Here is a 17,705-nt window from a genome sequence, read left to right as displayed (position 1 = left end):
ATTTTGGTCATTGTCCTAGTTCGGGTTTTACTGCTGTGTACCGACACCATGACCAAGGCAAGTCTCATAAAGGACAACATTTAACTGGGACTGGCTTACAGGTTCAGAGGTTCAGTCCATTATCATCAAGGCAGGAACATGGCAGCGTCCAGGCAGACATGGTACAGGAGGAGCTGAGAGGTCTACATCTTCATCTGAGGGCTGCTAGCAGAATATTGGTTTCCAGGCAGGTAGGATTGAGGTTCTTAAAGCCCACACCCACAGTGCCACACCTACTTCAACAGGGCCACACCTACTTCAACAGGGCCACCCCTTCTGATAGTGCCACTCCCTGGGCCGAGCATATATAAACCATCACCGTCAGGAAGCTACTCTGCTGGTCCATGAGCACGCAGATGTCTCTCATTGCCTAGGATTTTCTTCAGTTTCCTCCCTCAGTGTCTTCCCGTTGTTTTTTGTTTGTTTGTTTGTTTTTGGTTTTGTGTTTCCAGTGTAAAGGCCCTCTACCACCTTTGGTTACTTCTAGTTTTTGCTTGGTTGTTTAAGGTCATTGCGAGTGAGATTGTTTTGTTGATTTGATATCGGTCTATGAAAAGCTACTCATTTTCTCTATTGATCTTTGTGTCTGCTCTTTTGTTCAAGGTATTGATCAGAACTAAATGGAGTGTACAGGGTCTTTTAAGTCTCCTCCCTGCCCCTGCTCAACTTGTATTTCCTTCATTTCTTTCTCTTGTTTTTCTAGATAGGGTTTCCAGTTCACTGTCGAATGAGAGTGGTCACCCTTGTCTCATTCCTGATTTCTAGTGGAATGCTTTTGAGTTTTCCCATTTAGGATCATGAGAGGCTCTGGAATAACAAAGGCTTCCTGTATATATTGTTTTTATCATGCTGAGGCATCTGCCCTGTATTCGTAGTTCCTTTATGGTTCTTATCACAGCGTTGAATTTTGTCTCCAACTGAGGTCTAGCCGAAGAAATGGGGCAAAACAAGAGGGGGGTGGAATATTTACAGTATGAGAGCAGAAGAAACAATTTGAGGGGTGATAGAAGGAGCCTAGCAAGGGAGAACAACAACAAAGCAAACAAACAAAAACAGCAATAAAAAGACAAACAAAAACAACAATAAAAACCAAGACCCTAGAGTATAATGCTGTGAATGTACACTATAATCATCTATGTATCGCATCCCCGATGACATGTTGATGGGCCCAGTCTTGAGCATGTCTGCTGCGGAACCCAGAAGTTATGTGATTTTTATGAGAACCAATCGTCATGGCTAGAAGGTAGCAGGTTATAGCATTCCTTCCCATTCTCTGGCTTTTACATTCTTTCCATTCTCCTTCCATAGGGGGTATTCCTAGAGCCATGGAGGAGCTGATAGAGAAATAATATAGTGCTGGTAACACCATGGTCACTTATTTTTGGCCTTTGGCCAGTGATGAGATTCTTTGCCTTTTAAAAAAGAAACTTTGGGCTGGAAAGATAGCTCAGTGGTTAAGAGCACGGCCTGCTCTTCAAGAGGTTCCCAGTTCAATTCCCAGCAACCACGTGATGGCTCACAACCATCTGTAATTGGATCTGATGCCCTCTTCTGGTGTGTCTGAAGAAAGTAACAGTGTACTCACATAAAATAAATAAATCTTAAAAAAAAAAAAGAAAAGGCTGAGAGCAGCATTGATAATGTACATATTTAGATGTAGATACTTAGAAGGCAGTTCAAGAACATGTGTGTTTAGTATGGCAATTACAGGTTCCCTCCAGGGCCTCTAACTTCCCAGCCATAGGATGTTTGCCTGTCTGTCTGTCTGTCTGTCTGTCTATCTATCTATCTTTTTGAGACAAGGTCTCATAAAGCCCAGACTGCTCTCAAGTTTGTTATGTTGTAACCCAAGAATGATGTTTCCCATTTGATCTTCCTGCTTTAGCATCCCAAGTGATGACAGGCATGCACCACCACGCTTACCTCCATTCCACGTTTTAATCCTATCTCTTAGGGCTTCAAAAACCTGTTACTTTAAACATTTGCTTGAAGCAGTTTAATTCAACTCATTAATGCCCACTTAACATTAATGTCACTTGTAAGTATGCACTATATCCTGCAGATACTTATGAAATTAATAACCTGGGTTCTTCTGGAGAGTCCTTGCTAAAAATAACAGTTCTCTGGAATTTAAATCAATTTATAATTGGTAATTCCTTTGAGAAATAATTTTATTTGAGGAGACTTTAAAGGCATCTATTACACAATTTATTTCATAGTTGTTATTTCATTAAGTCTGTTGGGCTTATGTAACTGTGTTCATTTTTGTAAATATTGTCTACATGGCTTGCTTATGGTTTTCCTGAGGGAGAATGGTCTTTATCTACAAGTTAATATGGATAAAAAGCTAGTTTCACACTCTCTCATAAGTTGAGTGAGACTATTCTTTCTCTTTGCCATTTTATTTTACTTTTGCTGTAAAACTGCTTGAGTCAAGCCCAGCTCATGAACATAAGACCTTGGGACAATTTATACCGCTTCTGTCCTGAGGGGAGCTGATGTGTTACTGTGACATGGTACTGATGAGTGTGGAAAAAAAATATCTTCTGTGACCCTGTGTGCCTATGATGCCAGTCCGAGCAGGAGGGCAGGAGAGCTGCTAAGATGTTGAGAATTGTGTGCCACCCACAAAGGCTGGCATGGGTGTTTCTTAGTGGTCTGTCAAGTAGTATGAGCGAAAGAAAGAAGAAAAGAGAAAAAAAAAACTTCTGTAAAATGTATTAACATAAAAAAATCTCATGACAAGGTAGGCAGTGATAGTGCACACCTTTAACCCCAGCACTCAGCAGCCAGAGGCAGGTGGGATCTCTGAGTTCAAGACCAACCTTGTCTACAGAGTGAGTTCTAAGACAGACAGATATACACAGAGAAACCCTGTTTCAGAAAGCGAAGACAAATACTCATAGCAGATAATGCAAAAATTTAATGATGAGATTTTGGTAATATAGCATGTATTGAGCCTGGCCCTGGTTCAGTCATCTGCCTTCCCTGAGAATTTTCCTAATAGCCTGACTGTCACCCATAGTTGCCTTAGCTGCCTTTGGTTCCAATGATAATGTCTAGTTGCCCTTGAAATGAGCATGACTTTGGGCCAGTGTTCTAGCCTGTGAAGGTACAAGCACAAAGCTTTATTTTTGTAACTTTTGGACAGCTATGACTTTGACTAAGTAGATTCAATCCAAGATTTCCAGATGCTACTTTGAGTTAGAAATTTCACCATCCGGTCCTGAGACCTCCCCACCCCCCATGTGTCCCACTTTACTCAAAATTTCAAAATACTAAGAAGGTGCACTAGAATACTATCGCCCTGCCCTTGTATCAATTCGTGTGTTTAGACATGAGGAGTAGCCCAGAACAAACTGATCCTCAGTACAGATAAAAAACCTCCTAGCTCCGAAGTGGTAGCTTTATGCCTTTAATCTCAGCACTCTGGAGGCAGAGGCATGTAGATATCTTCAAGCCAGTCCAGTTTATCTAGTGAAATCTAGGCCAGCCAGAACTACCCAGTGAGTTCCTAACTCATTTCATATATATATATATATATATATATGTGTGTGTGTGTGTGTGTGTGTGTGTGTGTGTGTGTGTGTATAAAATTCAATTCTATACAGCTATTGATAGTCACACTGAGCCAAGCAGAGATGGTGGGAAGCCGGGCAGTTTTAGAAAACGTATGTTGTTCAGCTAAGTTCTAAATTTCTGTTTGATTGACAGTTGAGACACAAAAGAGAGTAAGAGAAAAAGGATTTTGTTTTCAACACTGAACTGCTCTCTGTTTCTGAGTTGTCACCCGATGTCACTGACTTGGGCTGTAGCCTTTTCCCAGCATTCAGATGGGCCAGTGTAAGGTCACAGTCATGGCTTCTTATCCAGCTCTTACAGATTGCCCGGTTGTCTTGACTAGCCCTCCTCGCTGCCAGTTATGTGTCCTGAGCATCTCCTTCACAAAGCCTTACTGAAAAAACAGTTTCTCCTGTTGTAGAAAGTAATCCCAACCCAGGGTTTCTACCCGTGTTGGAAAATTTAGTTCCCAGATTAAAAACACATAGCCTTTATGTTTACACCAAGCCTTAAACAGTACAAAAGCTGGGCAGCTGCCTACCCTCCATGCTGTTAGAATCTACTTTCCTGTTGATAACCCTGAATTATTACTTACTATGTTTCATCTGGGGTGCTCTTAACTCTTAATTGTCCAGCCCCTGGGGCCACAGTTTCTTTACTCTTAACCCATGGCAGCTTCTCTTTCTTCTGCACCTTCTTCTCCTCATGGTTCCTCTCTGATCCCCAAGCCTGGGAAACCTCAACCCCACCTACATCTCTTCTGCCCAGCTACTGGCTGCTGGCATCTTTATTTACCAATCACAAGTAATTTGGGGGCCAAGGTATATGTGTGCAGACTCATCTCTGGAACAGCCAGGTCTTGGGGGCCCACACTTAGCATTAAGACCAAACCTCAACATCCTATTCCCTCAATCTCTGTCAAAACTTGTCAATCTTTTGCTCATATTTCAACACATAATTTCCTGCTAAAGCATGGCCTAATTTTGAGAAGGAAGCATGGCGTGCTGACTAGTTTTGCGTCCGTTTACCAGAAGTTAGAATCATTTTGAAAGAGAATACCTCAAATGAGAAAGTCCCCCCAACCCAACCAGATTGGTTTGTGGGCAGGCCTGTTGTGCATTTTCTTGATTGTTGGTTGATGTGGAAGGGCCCTCTTCACTGTAGGTGGTGTTAACCCTGGGTTGTTGGTCCTGGGTGCTGTAGAAAGCAGGCTGAGAAAGCCATGGGGAGGTAGTCAGTAAGCAGCACTCTTCCATGGCCTTGGCAACAGTTCCTTCCTTTAGCTTCTTATCCTGCTCTGAGTTCTTGTCCTGATTTCTCTTGGTGATGGAGTATGACCTCCATGATGAGAGTTGTAAGCTGAAATAAACCCTGCCTTCCCCAAGTTGCTTTTGGTCATGGTGTTTAAACACCTCAATAAGAAACCCTAACTGAAACATGTGCCAGGTTTAGAAAATAGAGTATCTAAAAGAGAAAGAGCCCAGGAGAGCAAACACTGACCCTGACCAATGCTGGGCTTCTGAATTTGCCCTTCAGGACACTGTTAACCTAACCATGAGCTGAGCCTGGCACAAGAAGTCCATGAACCAGGGTTCTAAAAGAACCTCCCCTTTCTGCTCTCCACATGGGCCTTGAGAACTGTAGCTCAATTCCCTTTCAGGTTTGGAGGGGACCTCATAGCTTCAGAAAATGGTGAGGCAAGTCCTGATCCATAGGTCTCTAATTGGTACCTCTTCTAAAATATTGGGGAGCCCTCTATGCCCTAGGGTAACCCATCAGCCCTCAAACATGGTGCTACCATAATAGAGCTGTACGTAATGCTACATGCTTCGTGAAGAAGTCCGGTAAGGTGGTGGTGTGTGTGCAGCTGGGAGCATGAGGGTGCTTTGTCAGGATTTCTGATTGTAGCTTAGTCCCCCGCTTTACAGTCTCCCCTCCTCACGGCAAAACCACAGATTGGGAAATGTGCATAAAAAGGAGCCAAGTCATGTGATTGTTGGCTAGCCAGGAATACAAGCCTTGCCTGTATTATAGCGAATGTTGGGAAGACTTGACAGTGTGGGCAATTAGGACTTATTAACTTGAATCAAAGTAGACTAATCTGTTTTCTACAACCTGAACTCTGCCTATTGTTGATGACTCAGAGAAGAAGGCGTGAGTTCATCTGAGTAGGGGGAACAGAGTAGATAGCGATGGTGTTATTTATTTCTCTAAATTTCCAGTTCTAGAAAACAGATCAGCCAGTCAGTGTACTACCATACCAGCAAGTATTGTCAGTTCTGTTCTCTAGGGCACTCTCGGGAGTGTTGAATGAAAGAAAGGAATTGATGTAGAGTCTTACAGAGACCTCGGCCCATAGACCATTGTCCAGCCTTAGGCAGCTCCCACCACCAGTTTTTAGTGAAGAAGTTGATCTTGCCATAAGAAAAAAACAAAGCAGAATAAAATGTTCTGGGATTCTGCTTAGTTGAGCCTTTACCGTTTTGACATTTAGTCATTTTCTTCTCCTCAGTAACTTAAAATATACTTGTTATATTAGTATCAAGACAGATGGTCTGCTCTTCCCCTTGGATCTGGGAGTTGCTTCCAGTTTCCTCATAATGGTTGGTTTCCTCCATGTCGGAGCCATCTGGATTTATAAACGAGTTCTGAGGTGATTGCAGTAGACAAAGGATGCGGGACTAAGCATATAGGAGGAGCCTGTTTTGAAGGCTGCACACCTATCTGAGAGATGCCTTTCCCCTTATTCCTTTCCACCTAAATCCATTTAGATTAAAATTGCTTTCTTATTTAGTTCTTGTTTTTTTTTTTTTTTATCAAGTTACTGTCTGCTATTTCTCTGTATTTTCTCATTAAAAACTATATGTTGTAAGGAAGGTATTTCCTTTTTACTCTTAGGATTCAAGTATCCCTTCTGTTTCACATACTACATAGGTCTAGAAAGAAGGTTGTTCTGATCTTTCAAACCAGCTATGTTTGTAGTTATTGGTAAGGACCTAGCTGGGCATCCTGGTTTAAATCATTAAAACTCCTGCTGAACCGAACCGCAACGCACGTGTCTAATCTTAACCAGTGCTTGGCTGTGTGGCCTGGACTGTAGAAGAGTCTGTCTCATGGTTTCTAGGAAGAGTTGTCTCCTGTATGGTATTTGGATGGACTAGGGGTCTCCTCAGGGTCTGGAGCTAATGGTTCTTCCCTCTTCTCCTTTCTCTCCTCTCCTATTTATTCATCTCTCTTCGGCATCTCCCTTTCCAGGCGGTCTGGGTGAATCGTACAGAAACTCTCTTGAGCCTTCGTGAGTGATTTCAGATAGCTACAGAGTTCTTAAGGTGTATGAACATATGAAGTTCAGTCCTCCCTCACTTTCCCCTGTAGAACTCATTTCTCCTCTGCTCCAAAAAGGCTAGCTGACCTAAAAACCACAAAGGAGAATAATTATTTTACGAAGGTTGCTAATGGCACTACATATAAAGGGCACAGCCATTAATTATAGGAAAGCGTGATTAAGGGAGCTGTATCAGGACATAATCCAATAAAAATTGGAACGTTGTGACAGTTATCATGGACCGAGCACTTTCCACTTGTTGAACCCTTGTCTAGCCCTTTATATGAACATAGCAGGCATAAAATGCTCTACCCATATGTATATCAAGGCTGTCATGTATGTCAAATATTTCTTTCCTGGATCTAAATCTTTTCTTCATCATTGCATTATTAGAGCAGATATTTAAATTTTAATTTTTCTGACTTCGGGTTCCTTGGCATTGTTACTAATTGTATATACTTCAGACTTTCTTGTCTAAGAGATTTACCATAATTAGCGTTAGTATGTTGTTTTGTTTGTTTGTTTGTTTGTTTTGTTTTTTGAGACAGGGTTTCTCTGTGTAGCCCTGGCTGTCCTGGCACTCACTTTGTAGACCAGGCTGGCCTCGAACTCAGAAATCCGCCTGCCTCTGCCTCCCGAGTGCTGGGATTAAAGGCGTGCGCCACCACGCCTGGCTAGTATGTTGTTTTGAAATCATGTGGTAACTATGTTTCTAAGTCTCTTGTTTGCTGTGCTTTAATTTTCCTCCCGACAGTGCTGGCGTCCAGTGTAGAGATTTGTGCACACTGGGCATGCCTTCCACATTGCGCCTCATCCTTCTGCCACTTGACTTTCCTTTGCCCCTTTGTGGTACCACTTTCTCTCCCTCTGGTGGCTCTTTACAAATCTGCATCAATTGAGGCTATTTTCTAGCCTGGAAATGTTGCCTTTTTGTTCATGCACTTAAGGGTTAAAGCTCTGAAGAGACTGTTGCAGTATCTCAGTCTGTGGGAGGAAAGAACAGCTCCTTTTTATTTGTCTCAAGCATTTAATAATTTGTTGCAAACATGGAATGGTTAGAGTTCTAATCACTGGAGGCTTTCCTTCCAGTTGTACACCCGCAGATGATTCTATTGAAGTCATCCATCTGCTACTATTAGCCACTACTGCCTATGCCTCCTAAAGACTACAAATTGGTTTCATTTTATGTACAATTAAAATTGCATAAAGAGAACAATCCATTAGTCAGAAACGATGTGGGAAAAATGTCCATAAATTGAGTACATTTGTTTTGCTTACACAGTTTCCATAATATACATCTTCCTGATTTTTATCTTAGTACCCAAAGCTCATGGGAAAAAAAAGCCGTTGATCGCTTACGTGGGGGATTCTACTGTGCTGAAGTGTTCATGTCAAGATTGTCTTCCTTTAAATTGGACTTGGTACATGGGTAATGAAACTGCACAGGTAAGACTGTATTTCCTGGGGCTAGGGAGACAGATCCCTTGGTGAATGTGCTTGCCCTTTAAGCACCAGAACTAGAGCTTGGATGCCCTGTACCCATGTAGAGAGTGAGACACACTTGTAATCCAAGCTTTGGGGATGCGAGACAGGATGATCCCAGAGGCTTGCTGGCCTCCCAGTCGAGTGGGAACTCCAGATTCAATGAGAGACTCTCTCAAAAAACCAAGTGGATTGACGTTTCGAAGGCACTGGATGACAGTTTCGGAGGCCTTCATGTAATCCACACATAAAAACATGTTCACACCCTTACAGACAGGTACACACATATGTAAACACAAATGATCTTTTTTTCCTCTGTTTTGAAGAAAACCAAACAAAAAATCTTTTAGTTCATAAGTTAGATTATAGCTGACTTAAAATTCCTAGGAAAACTAACATTTCTGTTCTAACTGGTAATTACCAAGTAACCACAGTGATAAATGGAGTTGTCCTTGGGCATTCTCAGGATATTCCCATATGTGTGAAGACACTCTTAGTGTTCTATTAGCTCATACTCAACTGTTTTTTTTTTAAGGCTTTGCAATTTATTCTTTGAAAGAAAATTCTTTGAAAGAAAATTAAAATTTATTTTCAGAATAGGCATGATGGTTTGTGCATATAATCCCAGTACTATGGAAATGGAGACAGGAGGCTTGCTCTGTATTTAACTTAGACCAAAGAAATGGAACCATTTAAAACCAAACTAGCCAAAGCTCAATAGCAAGGCCCTGCTACAAAACAAAATTAAAAATAAAAAAAGGAGAGAATCCTTGCCTGGTGTAGGGCTATTTATGTGTAGTCCCAGATCCGTGAGAAGGTGAAGCAGGAGGGTCGTTGTGTTTTCAAGCCATGGATAAAGTTTGATGGTATCTCAGACTCTATAACAAAGCAAAACCAAAATATTCTTACCTAGTTGACTAGGTTAGAAGTAAGTTTAATAAAAAAGCCTCACTTTTTGCCAATTACTAGAGAAACAGAAAACAAAATTCCGGGTTCTTTTTGCAGCTTGTCTCCTGAAATATCTGACATAGGATGCAATGTACTATCACCATTTGGAAAAAAAAAAAAAAAAGAAGGGCAATTTGGTCACTTAAGCTTAGGTCTTAGTTTCTCTTGGGTCATTGGCCTTTGGGGGCACTGTAGACATTGGAAAGGAGTGGAATGCTGCATCTTAAGGCTCTATATATCCAAGACAATTGACTTCATAGAGCTGATAGGAAGAAAACAGTAAGAATGTCCAATGAGTAAATTATCATTGGCTTCCTGTCCTCTCCCAGGTTGCCACAAAGAGTTTGAAACTTGGGTCATGTTACTCTGGGGGCGCTCTTATCGTGCCTTGGTGCTACTGAGTATTCAAATTAAAATCCTATTGAGGAAAAAAATCTGTAACTCTATGGGGAGCACATGAAGCAACAAATCTTTTAATGAGGTGTTAAATTCCTCCTGAAACGAACTGGACGCTCTGTGATAGTAATGCTTTAGTGCTTCAAGAAAATGCCTAGAGGCAGCTTAAACAATGCGTCCTCTGCCTTTTGTATTATTGCTGATTAGGACAGGGTAGCTGGAAATGTTTCTGACGCATAAATTGTAAAAACAAATATCGGCTGAGGTGTTTGGAAGAGATAGCCTAATAAATCCATGCAGATGTGATAGCAGACAAGCTGGAGCCTAAGTCAACTTATATTCATGTCATAGAATGCTCTTCTCTCATCCTTGTGCTTTTCTGTATGAATCATCCTTTGAATTTGGCATTGAGCCTGGTCATAATCGGCTGTGAGACGGGGTCAGCGAAGGGGTCACACAGGTCAACATTTTGGGTCAAGTACCATTTCAAGATGAAAGTCATCATCTATTGTCAGAATTAGCTCTGAACTTTCTTAAACTTCAGCCCTTTGATTTATTGTCTCTGATTCATATGGTAGTTTTTGTCATGAATATTATGGGCCATGCTGCCTGTCTCCCTAGAGATGGGCAACAGTCTTTTTTCCCTCTTCCCAAATGCATTTGCAGAGAATTCGTCCATTGGATAACTTCTGAGAACATTTATATGCAGATTAGCGCTTAATTGAACATCTCGGGCAAGTGAGAGAGTAGTGAAGGCATCGAAAGTCCTGCGAAATAAAATTAATTTAAATAGATTAAGTATCACAGCTTTTAGGTATGAGTTTGTGAGGAAAGCCCAGCAGATCTCAGAAGCCAGTCAGCCTGGGAGAAAAAGAAACTGGGATACGAAAAGGGGGAATTGGGATCTAAGACATCACAGAGCACTGGTCACTGGAGCTGCTACTGGCCATAAATGTAGGGAATGAGTGTTGTCAGGTTACTGTTATATCTTCAGAGAAATGACTAGAGGTGTATGGTTTGTGTCTGTCTTTGTGGACAGATAGTCATACATGAGAATGAAAACCCAAGATGACTGGGCATGATTTTCTGCCTTGAATTCTCACCTAATAGTTGCTAATGATGGCCTAGACGGCTACCTGTAGGTTTAGACATTCAGGGCTACATTCTCACAGCTGAATAAAAATTTTTCTTCTTGCTTGCTGCTGGAATACCAGAACCCTGCTAGGACTTTAAAGGTCTGTTTTATATAATGCCTCATAAATTTTAATATGCCCCTTTCTGGTAAGTGGTTTTCTTGGCTCTTTCTTTCAGCCTTGCTCAGAATTAGATCACATGGGATGTGCATCTCTTTGCATTATGTAAGGGTTTTAATGTCTCCTCCTTGCCTCAGGTTCCCATTGACGCTCACGTGAATGAAAAGTACATTATCAATGGTTCCCATGCCAATGAAACAAGGCTCAAGATTAAGCATCTTTTGGAGGAAGATGGAGGGTCCTACTGGTGTCGTGCCACCTTCCCGTTAGGGGAGAGTGAGGAACAGAATGAGCTGGTTGTGCTGAGCTTCCTGGTGCCCCTCAAGCCATTTCTGGCCATACTTGCCGAAGTCATCCTCTTGGTGGCCATCATTCTGCTTTGTGAAGTGTACACACACAAGAAAAAGAATGACCCAGGTGAGATTTCTTACTTTTTCTATTTCGTGATCAACTTAACTATGATGTGTAATATGGCTTTGCACAGTGTAGTCACTTATAAGCTCTGGGGAAGGGCTGGAAGGCTGGCTGGGTGAAAGCAGTGATTAAACAAGTGTAGAAATTTGAATTGAAGTCTGCAGAGCTTGTGCTGCAAGCCTCTGTGATCTCAGCGCTCCTGTGTAAAGGAGAGAGGTAAAGGCAGGAGATGTCTAGAAGTTTAGGCTAACCAGCCTGACATCCAGAGTAGAAGAGAGCAAGAAGATCCTGTCAGGGTGGATGTCAAGGCCGAACAGACACCTGAGGTCAGACTGTGACCTTCATACCCAGGCACTGCTCCTGCACACCTGCACTCACACGTGCCGATGTGCACACACACAAATACATGCATGCAGTCACACAAAATAACTAAAACTGGTTTGTCGCCATTTTTCATATTTGGACCATTATTTAGGTTTGTAACAATTGTGGTGATGCTCTGTGAGCCTGGACTGTTTCATCTTCTTGAGGAATGTCAGTTGAAATTATCTTTCTTCTCTTGGTGCCACAAAGGGCCAGTTAGGGAATGTGTGTTAACATGGGATTTAGACAAAAACAGAAACAAACAACAGCAAGCCAAAAAACCATGATGGATTAATATAAGTGGTATTAAAGAGGATTTTTTTAAACTTAAATAATTTATTTTAATCATTTGTGTAAGAGGGATTGTGTGTGTGTGCGTGTGCGCGCGCGCGCGTATATTTAGAGGTCAGAGCACAGATTTGAGTGTCTTCCTTAGGAACGCTGTCTACTTCATTTTGACATATATATGGTCTTTCACTGTCCTGATATTCACCCATTAGGCTGGAGTGGTGAGCCACTCAGCTCCAGGTCTCGTCTTGTTTCCCTGTCCCTGCCCTGGCATTCATTACAAATGTGCATTACCACTCCTGGCTTTTAATGTGGGTTCTGGGAATTGATCTGGCCTTGTTCTGTGCCAAGTGTTTTATGACTAAGCTATATCTATCTCCATTTCAAAACTGTTTTATATCAACTCTTTGAGATTCTTATAAAAGTTAAAGCTGCATTAGTGTTGTTTACAACCCATATCTGTTGGGATGAGATATCCTTGATAAAATTGACGTTTATTCTGTATTTATTTTCTGATTTTTATACAGTTAAAAAAAAAAAAGCAGTGGCAGGCTGGAGATATGTCTCAGCGATTAAGAGCACTGACTGCTCTTCCATAGGTCCAGAGTTCAATTCCCAACAACAACATGGTGGCTCACAACCATCTGTAATGGATCTACTAATATATCTGAAGATAGCCACAGTATCACATATACATAAGATAATAAATAATTCTTTAACAATAAGCCAAACAGACTTCAGTGGCATCACAGTTTTGGAAAAAAAATAATCTCAGGTTGCCAAACAGCTCTTGATATAGAGATTCAGGTAAAGTCTGGCATCCTGTTAAGAGGGAGCAGAGGGAGGCATAGCTACTGAAGGTGGCATGTCTGCCCCTTCCATTGAATAGTGTTGTTAGGGGCAGGTCGAACTGAACATGTAAAAGTAGCACCATGTCCTTAATTGCCATATCTTTTCTGTTTGTTGTCATACAGATGCTGGGAAAGAATTTGAACAAATTGAACAGCTGTGAGTATTATTATTTTTTTATTTTTTTCACTTTTACAAAATGCAGATAAATATGAAATTAAGTAAAATGTTTGTAGTTAGAAACAAGAAGACAAAAGAAGATGCTGATGTGCATGCAGTTTCCTATATATGTCTGTGTGATGCTGAAGTTTGGTACACAGTCTACCCCTCCATCACTTACTGGTCTGTACTTCTTGTTTTGTTTATACAAACATTTTCATAACGCGACTACTCTATGTACATTCGTTGAATTAAGTTATAAGTATAATGGTTAGGACAGACTTTTGTACACAATAACCAGAAATGAGTATTAATTTTTAAGTGATTCTTTACCTTGGTTGTATTTGATCACTGATGAAAACATTCTTAAGACTAATATTCTTGAGGCTAGAGAGATGGCAGAGTGGTTAAGAGCATTTGATGCTCTTGCAGATGACATGCGTTTAATGTAGCACCCACATAGCAACCCACAACCGTCTATAACAACAGGTCCAGAGGATTTGATCCTCTCTTTGCCTTCTGGAGGCACAAACTTACAAGTGGAACACACATGTATGCAGGCAAAGCATCTACAGGAAGAAAAAATAGAAGAGAAAAAAAGAGTACAGTGTATCCAGTGTATGAAGAAAAATAGAAGGGAAAAAGACTGCAGTGTATTCATACAAAGAAAAATAGAAGGGAAAAAGAGTACAATGTATCCATTGTAAGAAAAATAGAAGGGAAAAAAGATTACAGTGTATCCATAGGAAGAAAAATAGAATGGAAAAACATTACAATGTATCCATACAAAGAAAAAATAGAAGGGAAAAATATTACAATGTATCCATACAAAGAAAAATAGAAGGGAAAAAAAAAAGAGTACAATGCTCAGGCCAATGGAATCCCAATGCGCAGGCCCAATCAAATCTCCCAGATCAGAGCCACTCAGGTTGGGGCCAGGCATCTGGGTGTTCTTGGTGTTCAGGTTCTGCACTGAAAATCGCTGGCTTAGAGTTCTGTGAGAATCACATTGGAGAGGATTCGGGTTTTGTTCTTTTACTGCTCTCTCAAGAGTAGAACCTGAGGTTAGCTGGGAATAAAATGGCCAGGGAATCTGCTTTGGTTGGGGGATGGTGGAACACTTCTGCTCTTCCAAACCAGAGAATAAAGGTGCCCAAGGCAGGGGCTACAATCTGCAAGCCAGCCAGTGGCTGTGAACCAAGGGTTAATAGATCAGACTAAGACAGCTGAGAGGTGCCCATGAAAGGGGAGGCCTGTCCAACTGTTACCAATCTAATCCCAGAGGCTGGGCATGACCTGTCAGCCTATTAAAGAGCAAGAATTATTCGGGGCACATGATTCTTATTCTTCTTCGATAAGAGTCCTCAAGTACCATCCACTGTTTGGCTGTGGATGTCTGCATCTGTCTGAGTCAGCTGCTGGGTGGAGCCTCTCAGAGGACAGCCATGCTAGGCTCCTGTTCTTTACATACTTGTAGAGTATTTGATGTACTCAAAGAGGCATTTTGACTCAGTTTATTCATAGGAGGTAAAATGAACCAATAAGATATATGCTTTCAAAATTTTAAGTTGAACTTTAATTCTTAAATCTTTTTGATTTCTTTTTTTTTTTTGTGATTTATGTATTTTATATATATGGGTACACTGTAGCTGTCTTCAGACACACCAGAAGAGGGCATCCGATCTCGTTATGGATGATTGTGAGCCACCATGTGGTTGCTGGGAATTGAACTCAGGACCTCTGGAAGAGCAGTCAGCACTCTTAACCACTGAGCCCTCTCTCCAGCCCATCTTTCTGATTTCTTAAAGTCAAAGTGTGACAACCATTCCTATAAGTAAGGGTAGTTGTGCCCTGTAATGTCTGTCTGTCTGCCTAACTCCTCTCATGCCCTGTGTCTCAGACCACTCCTATGTAGTTAGTAGGTCCTGGGACTACATCCTTTGTTATGCTGACAGTGAACTTCCAGTTCCATGTAATTTAATTTTTATTTCCACAATTTACCCCACCTACTGCTTCTCTCCGACATCTTAAGAAGCAATGTCAACATGACTCGATCTATAATATAAAAAACTGCCTTTCACTTTAAACTGGAATAAGACACATCATGTGTTCCCTCCTTTATTATGTTGGGTCCATCACTGAAAATGTCATTTAGGTATACATTAACAAGGGTACTTTAAGCTCAATTATATCAACCCTTGCTGAGATTCATTTTAGATACTCTAGAATTTAGTTAGGAACTATTTTTTTTTTCACAGAAAACATTTTCATATGTTATATGTCTGAGATATTTTACATACACTATGTGTTTTGGTATGCATTGTCCCTTTTACTTTCTTGTTAAAATGATTTAAAGATAAAAATATAATATCAAAACCAATGACTTCTCTTAAGAAGAGTAACTCATTTATTTGATTCATTGTCTGACCATCCAGGACATCTATACTCCAATTGTGACGTACATGGTTGGGTGGCTGACTTTACTGGTTAATAGTAACCATGAGCCCCACAGGCCTGTCCATAATATCCCCACTGCTATTCACTGTGTTTGGTGACTTTCTCATTCAGACATGCTTAAGAATCTAAAGCACATACTTGTTATAGTTTTGTTCTGATGCAAGAGGCCACGTGTAGCTTCCAATTTAATGCAGTAGCCATCAAATTATGACATCTGCCTCATACAAACTTCCAAAGCTCCTGACTTAGTTATCGTGCTTACTTCAGAACAATGTGAGAGTTACTGTTACGTACATGCCCATGGCCCTACTCTTGCAAGTCTTTGTTACCATGCCTGTGGTCTGTAGTTCCTCCCTAAGCAATGGCATATGGAAAAAATCATCGTTCCTAGGTAGAACAATGTAAGGAAGAATGAATTCGGTCTACACTGACATTTTAGAGTTTCCATTCAGCTATGATGTGCATACTACACTGACTTAATTTTATACATCGTGAACATCTGGTATTTTCTTTTTGTTTTTGACACAGGAAATCAGATGATAGCAATGGCATAGAAAACAATGTCCCCCGGTACAGAAAAACTGTAAGTTACTTCTAAATGGTAGTAAAAAGATTATTTTTAATATATTAAAACTTACTCTTTTTATATTTAGAGATTTATTTATCTATTATATGTAAGTACACTGTAGCTGTCTTTAGACACAACCAGAGGAGGGCATCAGATCTCATTATGGATGGTTGTGAGCCACGACTGAGCAGTCAGTGCTCTTACCTGCTGAGCTATCTCACCAGCCCCAACCTTACTCTTTTTTTCAGATTCATAAAAGACCCAGTTCACTTGTCCTTGAATATACTTGTTTATACAGTTTTAGGAAAAATATAGAGTTTTACAAAAATAATGGTATCCGGGGGCTGGAGAGATGGCTTAGCAGTTAAGAGCACTAACTGCTCTTCCAGATGTCCTGGATTCAGTTCTCAGCAACCACATGATGGCTCACAACCATCTGTAATGGGATCTGATACCCCCTTATTTTTTTTTTTTTTTTGGTGTGTCTGAAGACAGCTACAGTGTACTCAAATGCATAAAATAAATAAATCAACCTTTAAAAAAATAATGGTATCCTTTTCTACCAGAGAATAGGTGTTAATAATAATTCTGTCTCAGCCTCTTGAGTACTGGGATTACATGCCTGTACCATCATACACAGCTTTATTTCATGGTCTTTATATAGTTTCTTTCAAAAGTTTCATGTGATTTTTAAATTCTGTAGTTTTCTGTTTTATTTCCATATATGTCCATATAATTGATGCGATGAATTCATCCACCATAGCAAACTTCCCTAACTGATTAGTAATTGTCTCAACTCATCGTTGTTTGAACTTGCTTTGTCCCTATCTGGCAAGCTCCCTTGCCAGGCCTTCTCTGCTTTGCTAAAGTGATGGTAAGCTATTATATGGCGGCATGGCCGTAACGTGTTCCTTCTGCTTTGTTGAACTCAGGACTCTGCAGATCAGTGAACACAGAAAGAGCACCGCGCCCTGGGAAGAAGGACAGCGTTGGAGTTTGTACTTCAGCTTCCTTATTTTAGATTTTTAAAAGACAAAGATGCCCTCAACGTGCACAGAAGTAGCTTTATGAACAATATAGTCCATCTCCTACCTAAAGATGTACTTTTATTTTGTAATTGCTTTTCATTAAAGCAAGGTCAATTGTTTCAGCTGTGTTCTGTGAGCTGTAACCTAGATAATAAACTCCCCTCTGTGGGCGATCAGGGGTACAGGGTTGACACCAGCAAAATCACTTAATAATCCACAAATAAATATCGCTGAAGATCTGTTTATTACCAAAGAATTTATTAAAGAGGAAGCGTTTGCCAGTTGTCTTTAAAGTGTTTGCCTCCACCAGACATCTTACCTATAGAAGTATTTATCACAGTTTTCATGTGAAGTGTATCCAGTGTTGAGTGTGATTTCTCTAGGAAATGGAAAGTATGCTTTCAATATCGGTGGCTACACTGCAGTCTAGACACTAAGATAAACTTGTGCTATATAAATAATGGTGCAAAGTAAGGGAGTTCAAATGCTTGTGCCATGGCCACTACATTGCCAGAGCTTCTCATCTTCATTGCACTCATTTCTGCTCTTTCTCTCCCAAGCCGAAGAGCTTCCCA

General features: G+C 40.7%; 1 protein-coding gene across 1 annotated transcript in view; it reads left to right on the top strand.

The window, feature by feature from the left end:
* Emb (embigin) overlaps positions 1 to 17,249 on the top strand; it is a 46,650-nt gene extending 29,401 nt beyond the window's left edge. The window contains exons 5-9 of the mRNA XM_021180514.3: positions 8,244 to 8,371; positions 11,142 to 11,421; positions 13,044 to 13,077; positions 16,063 to 16,117; positions 17,035 to 17,249. Of these exons, the coding sequence (XP_021036173.1) occupies positions 8,244 to 8,371; positions 11,142 to 11,421; positions 13,044 to 13,077; positions 16,063 to 16,117; positions 17,035 to 17,052 (515 nt within the window). The 3' untranslated portion in view covers positions 17,053 to 17,249. The remainder of the gene's footprint in view (positions 1 to 8,243; positions 8,372 to 11,141; positions 11,422 to 13,043; positions 13,078 to 16,062; positions 16,118 to 17,034) is intronic.
* The last annotated feature ends 456 nt before the right edge of the window (positions 17,250 to 17,705 follow it).

The sequence above is a fragment of the Mus caroli genome, unplaced genomic scaffold (genome assembly GCF_978045245.1).
Source record: "Mus caroli unplaced genomic scaffold, Mus_caroli_1 scaffold_15, whole genome shotgun sequence".
Classification (NCBI taxonomy): domain Eukaryota; kingdom Metazoa; phylum Chordata; class Mammalia; order Rodentia; family Muridae; genus Mus; species Mus caroli.
This window is presented reverse-complemented; position numbering and strand designations above follow the sequence as displayed.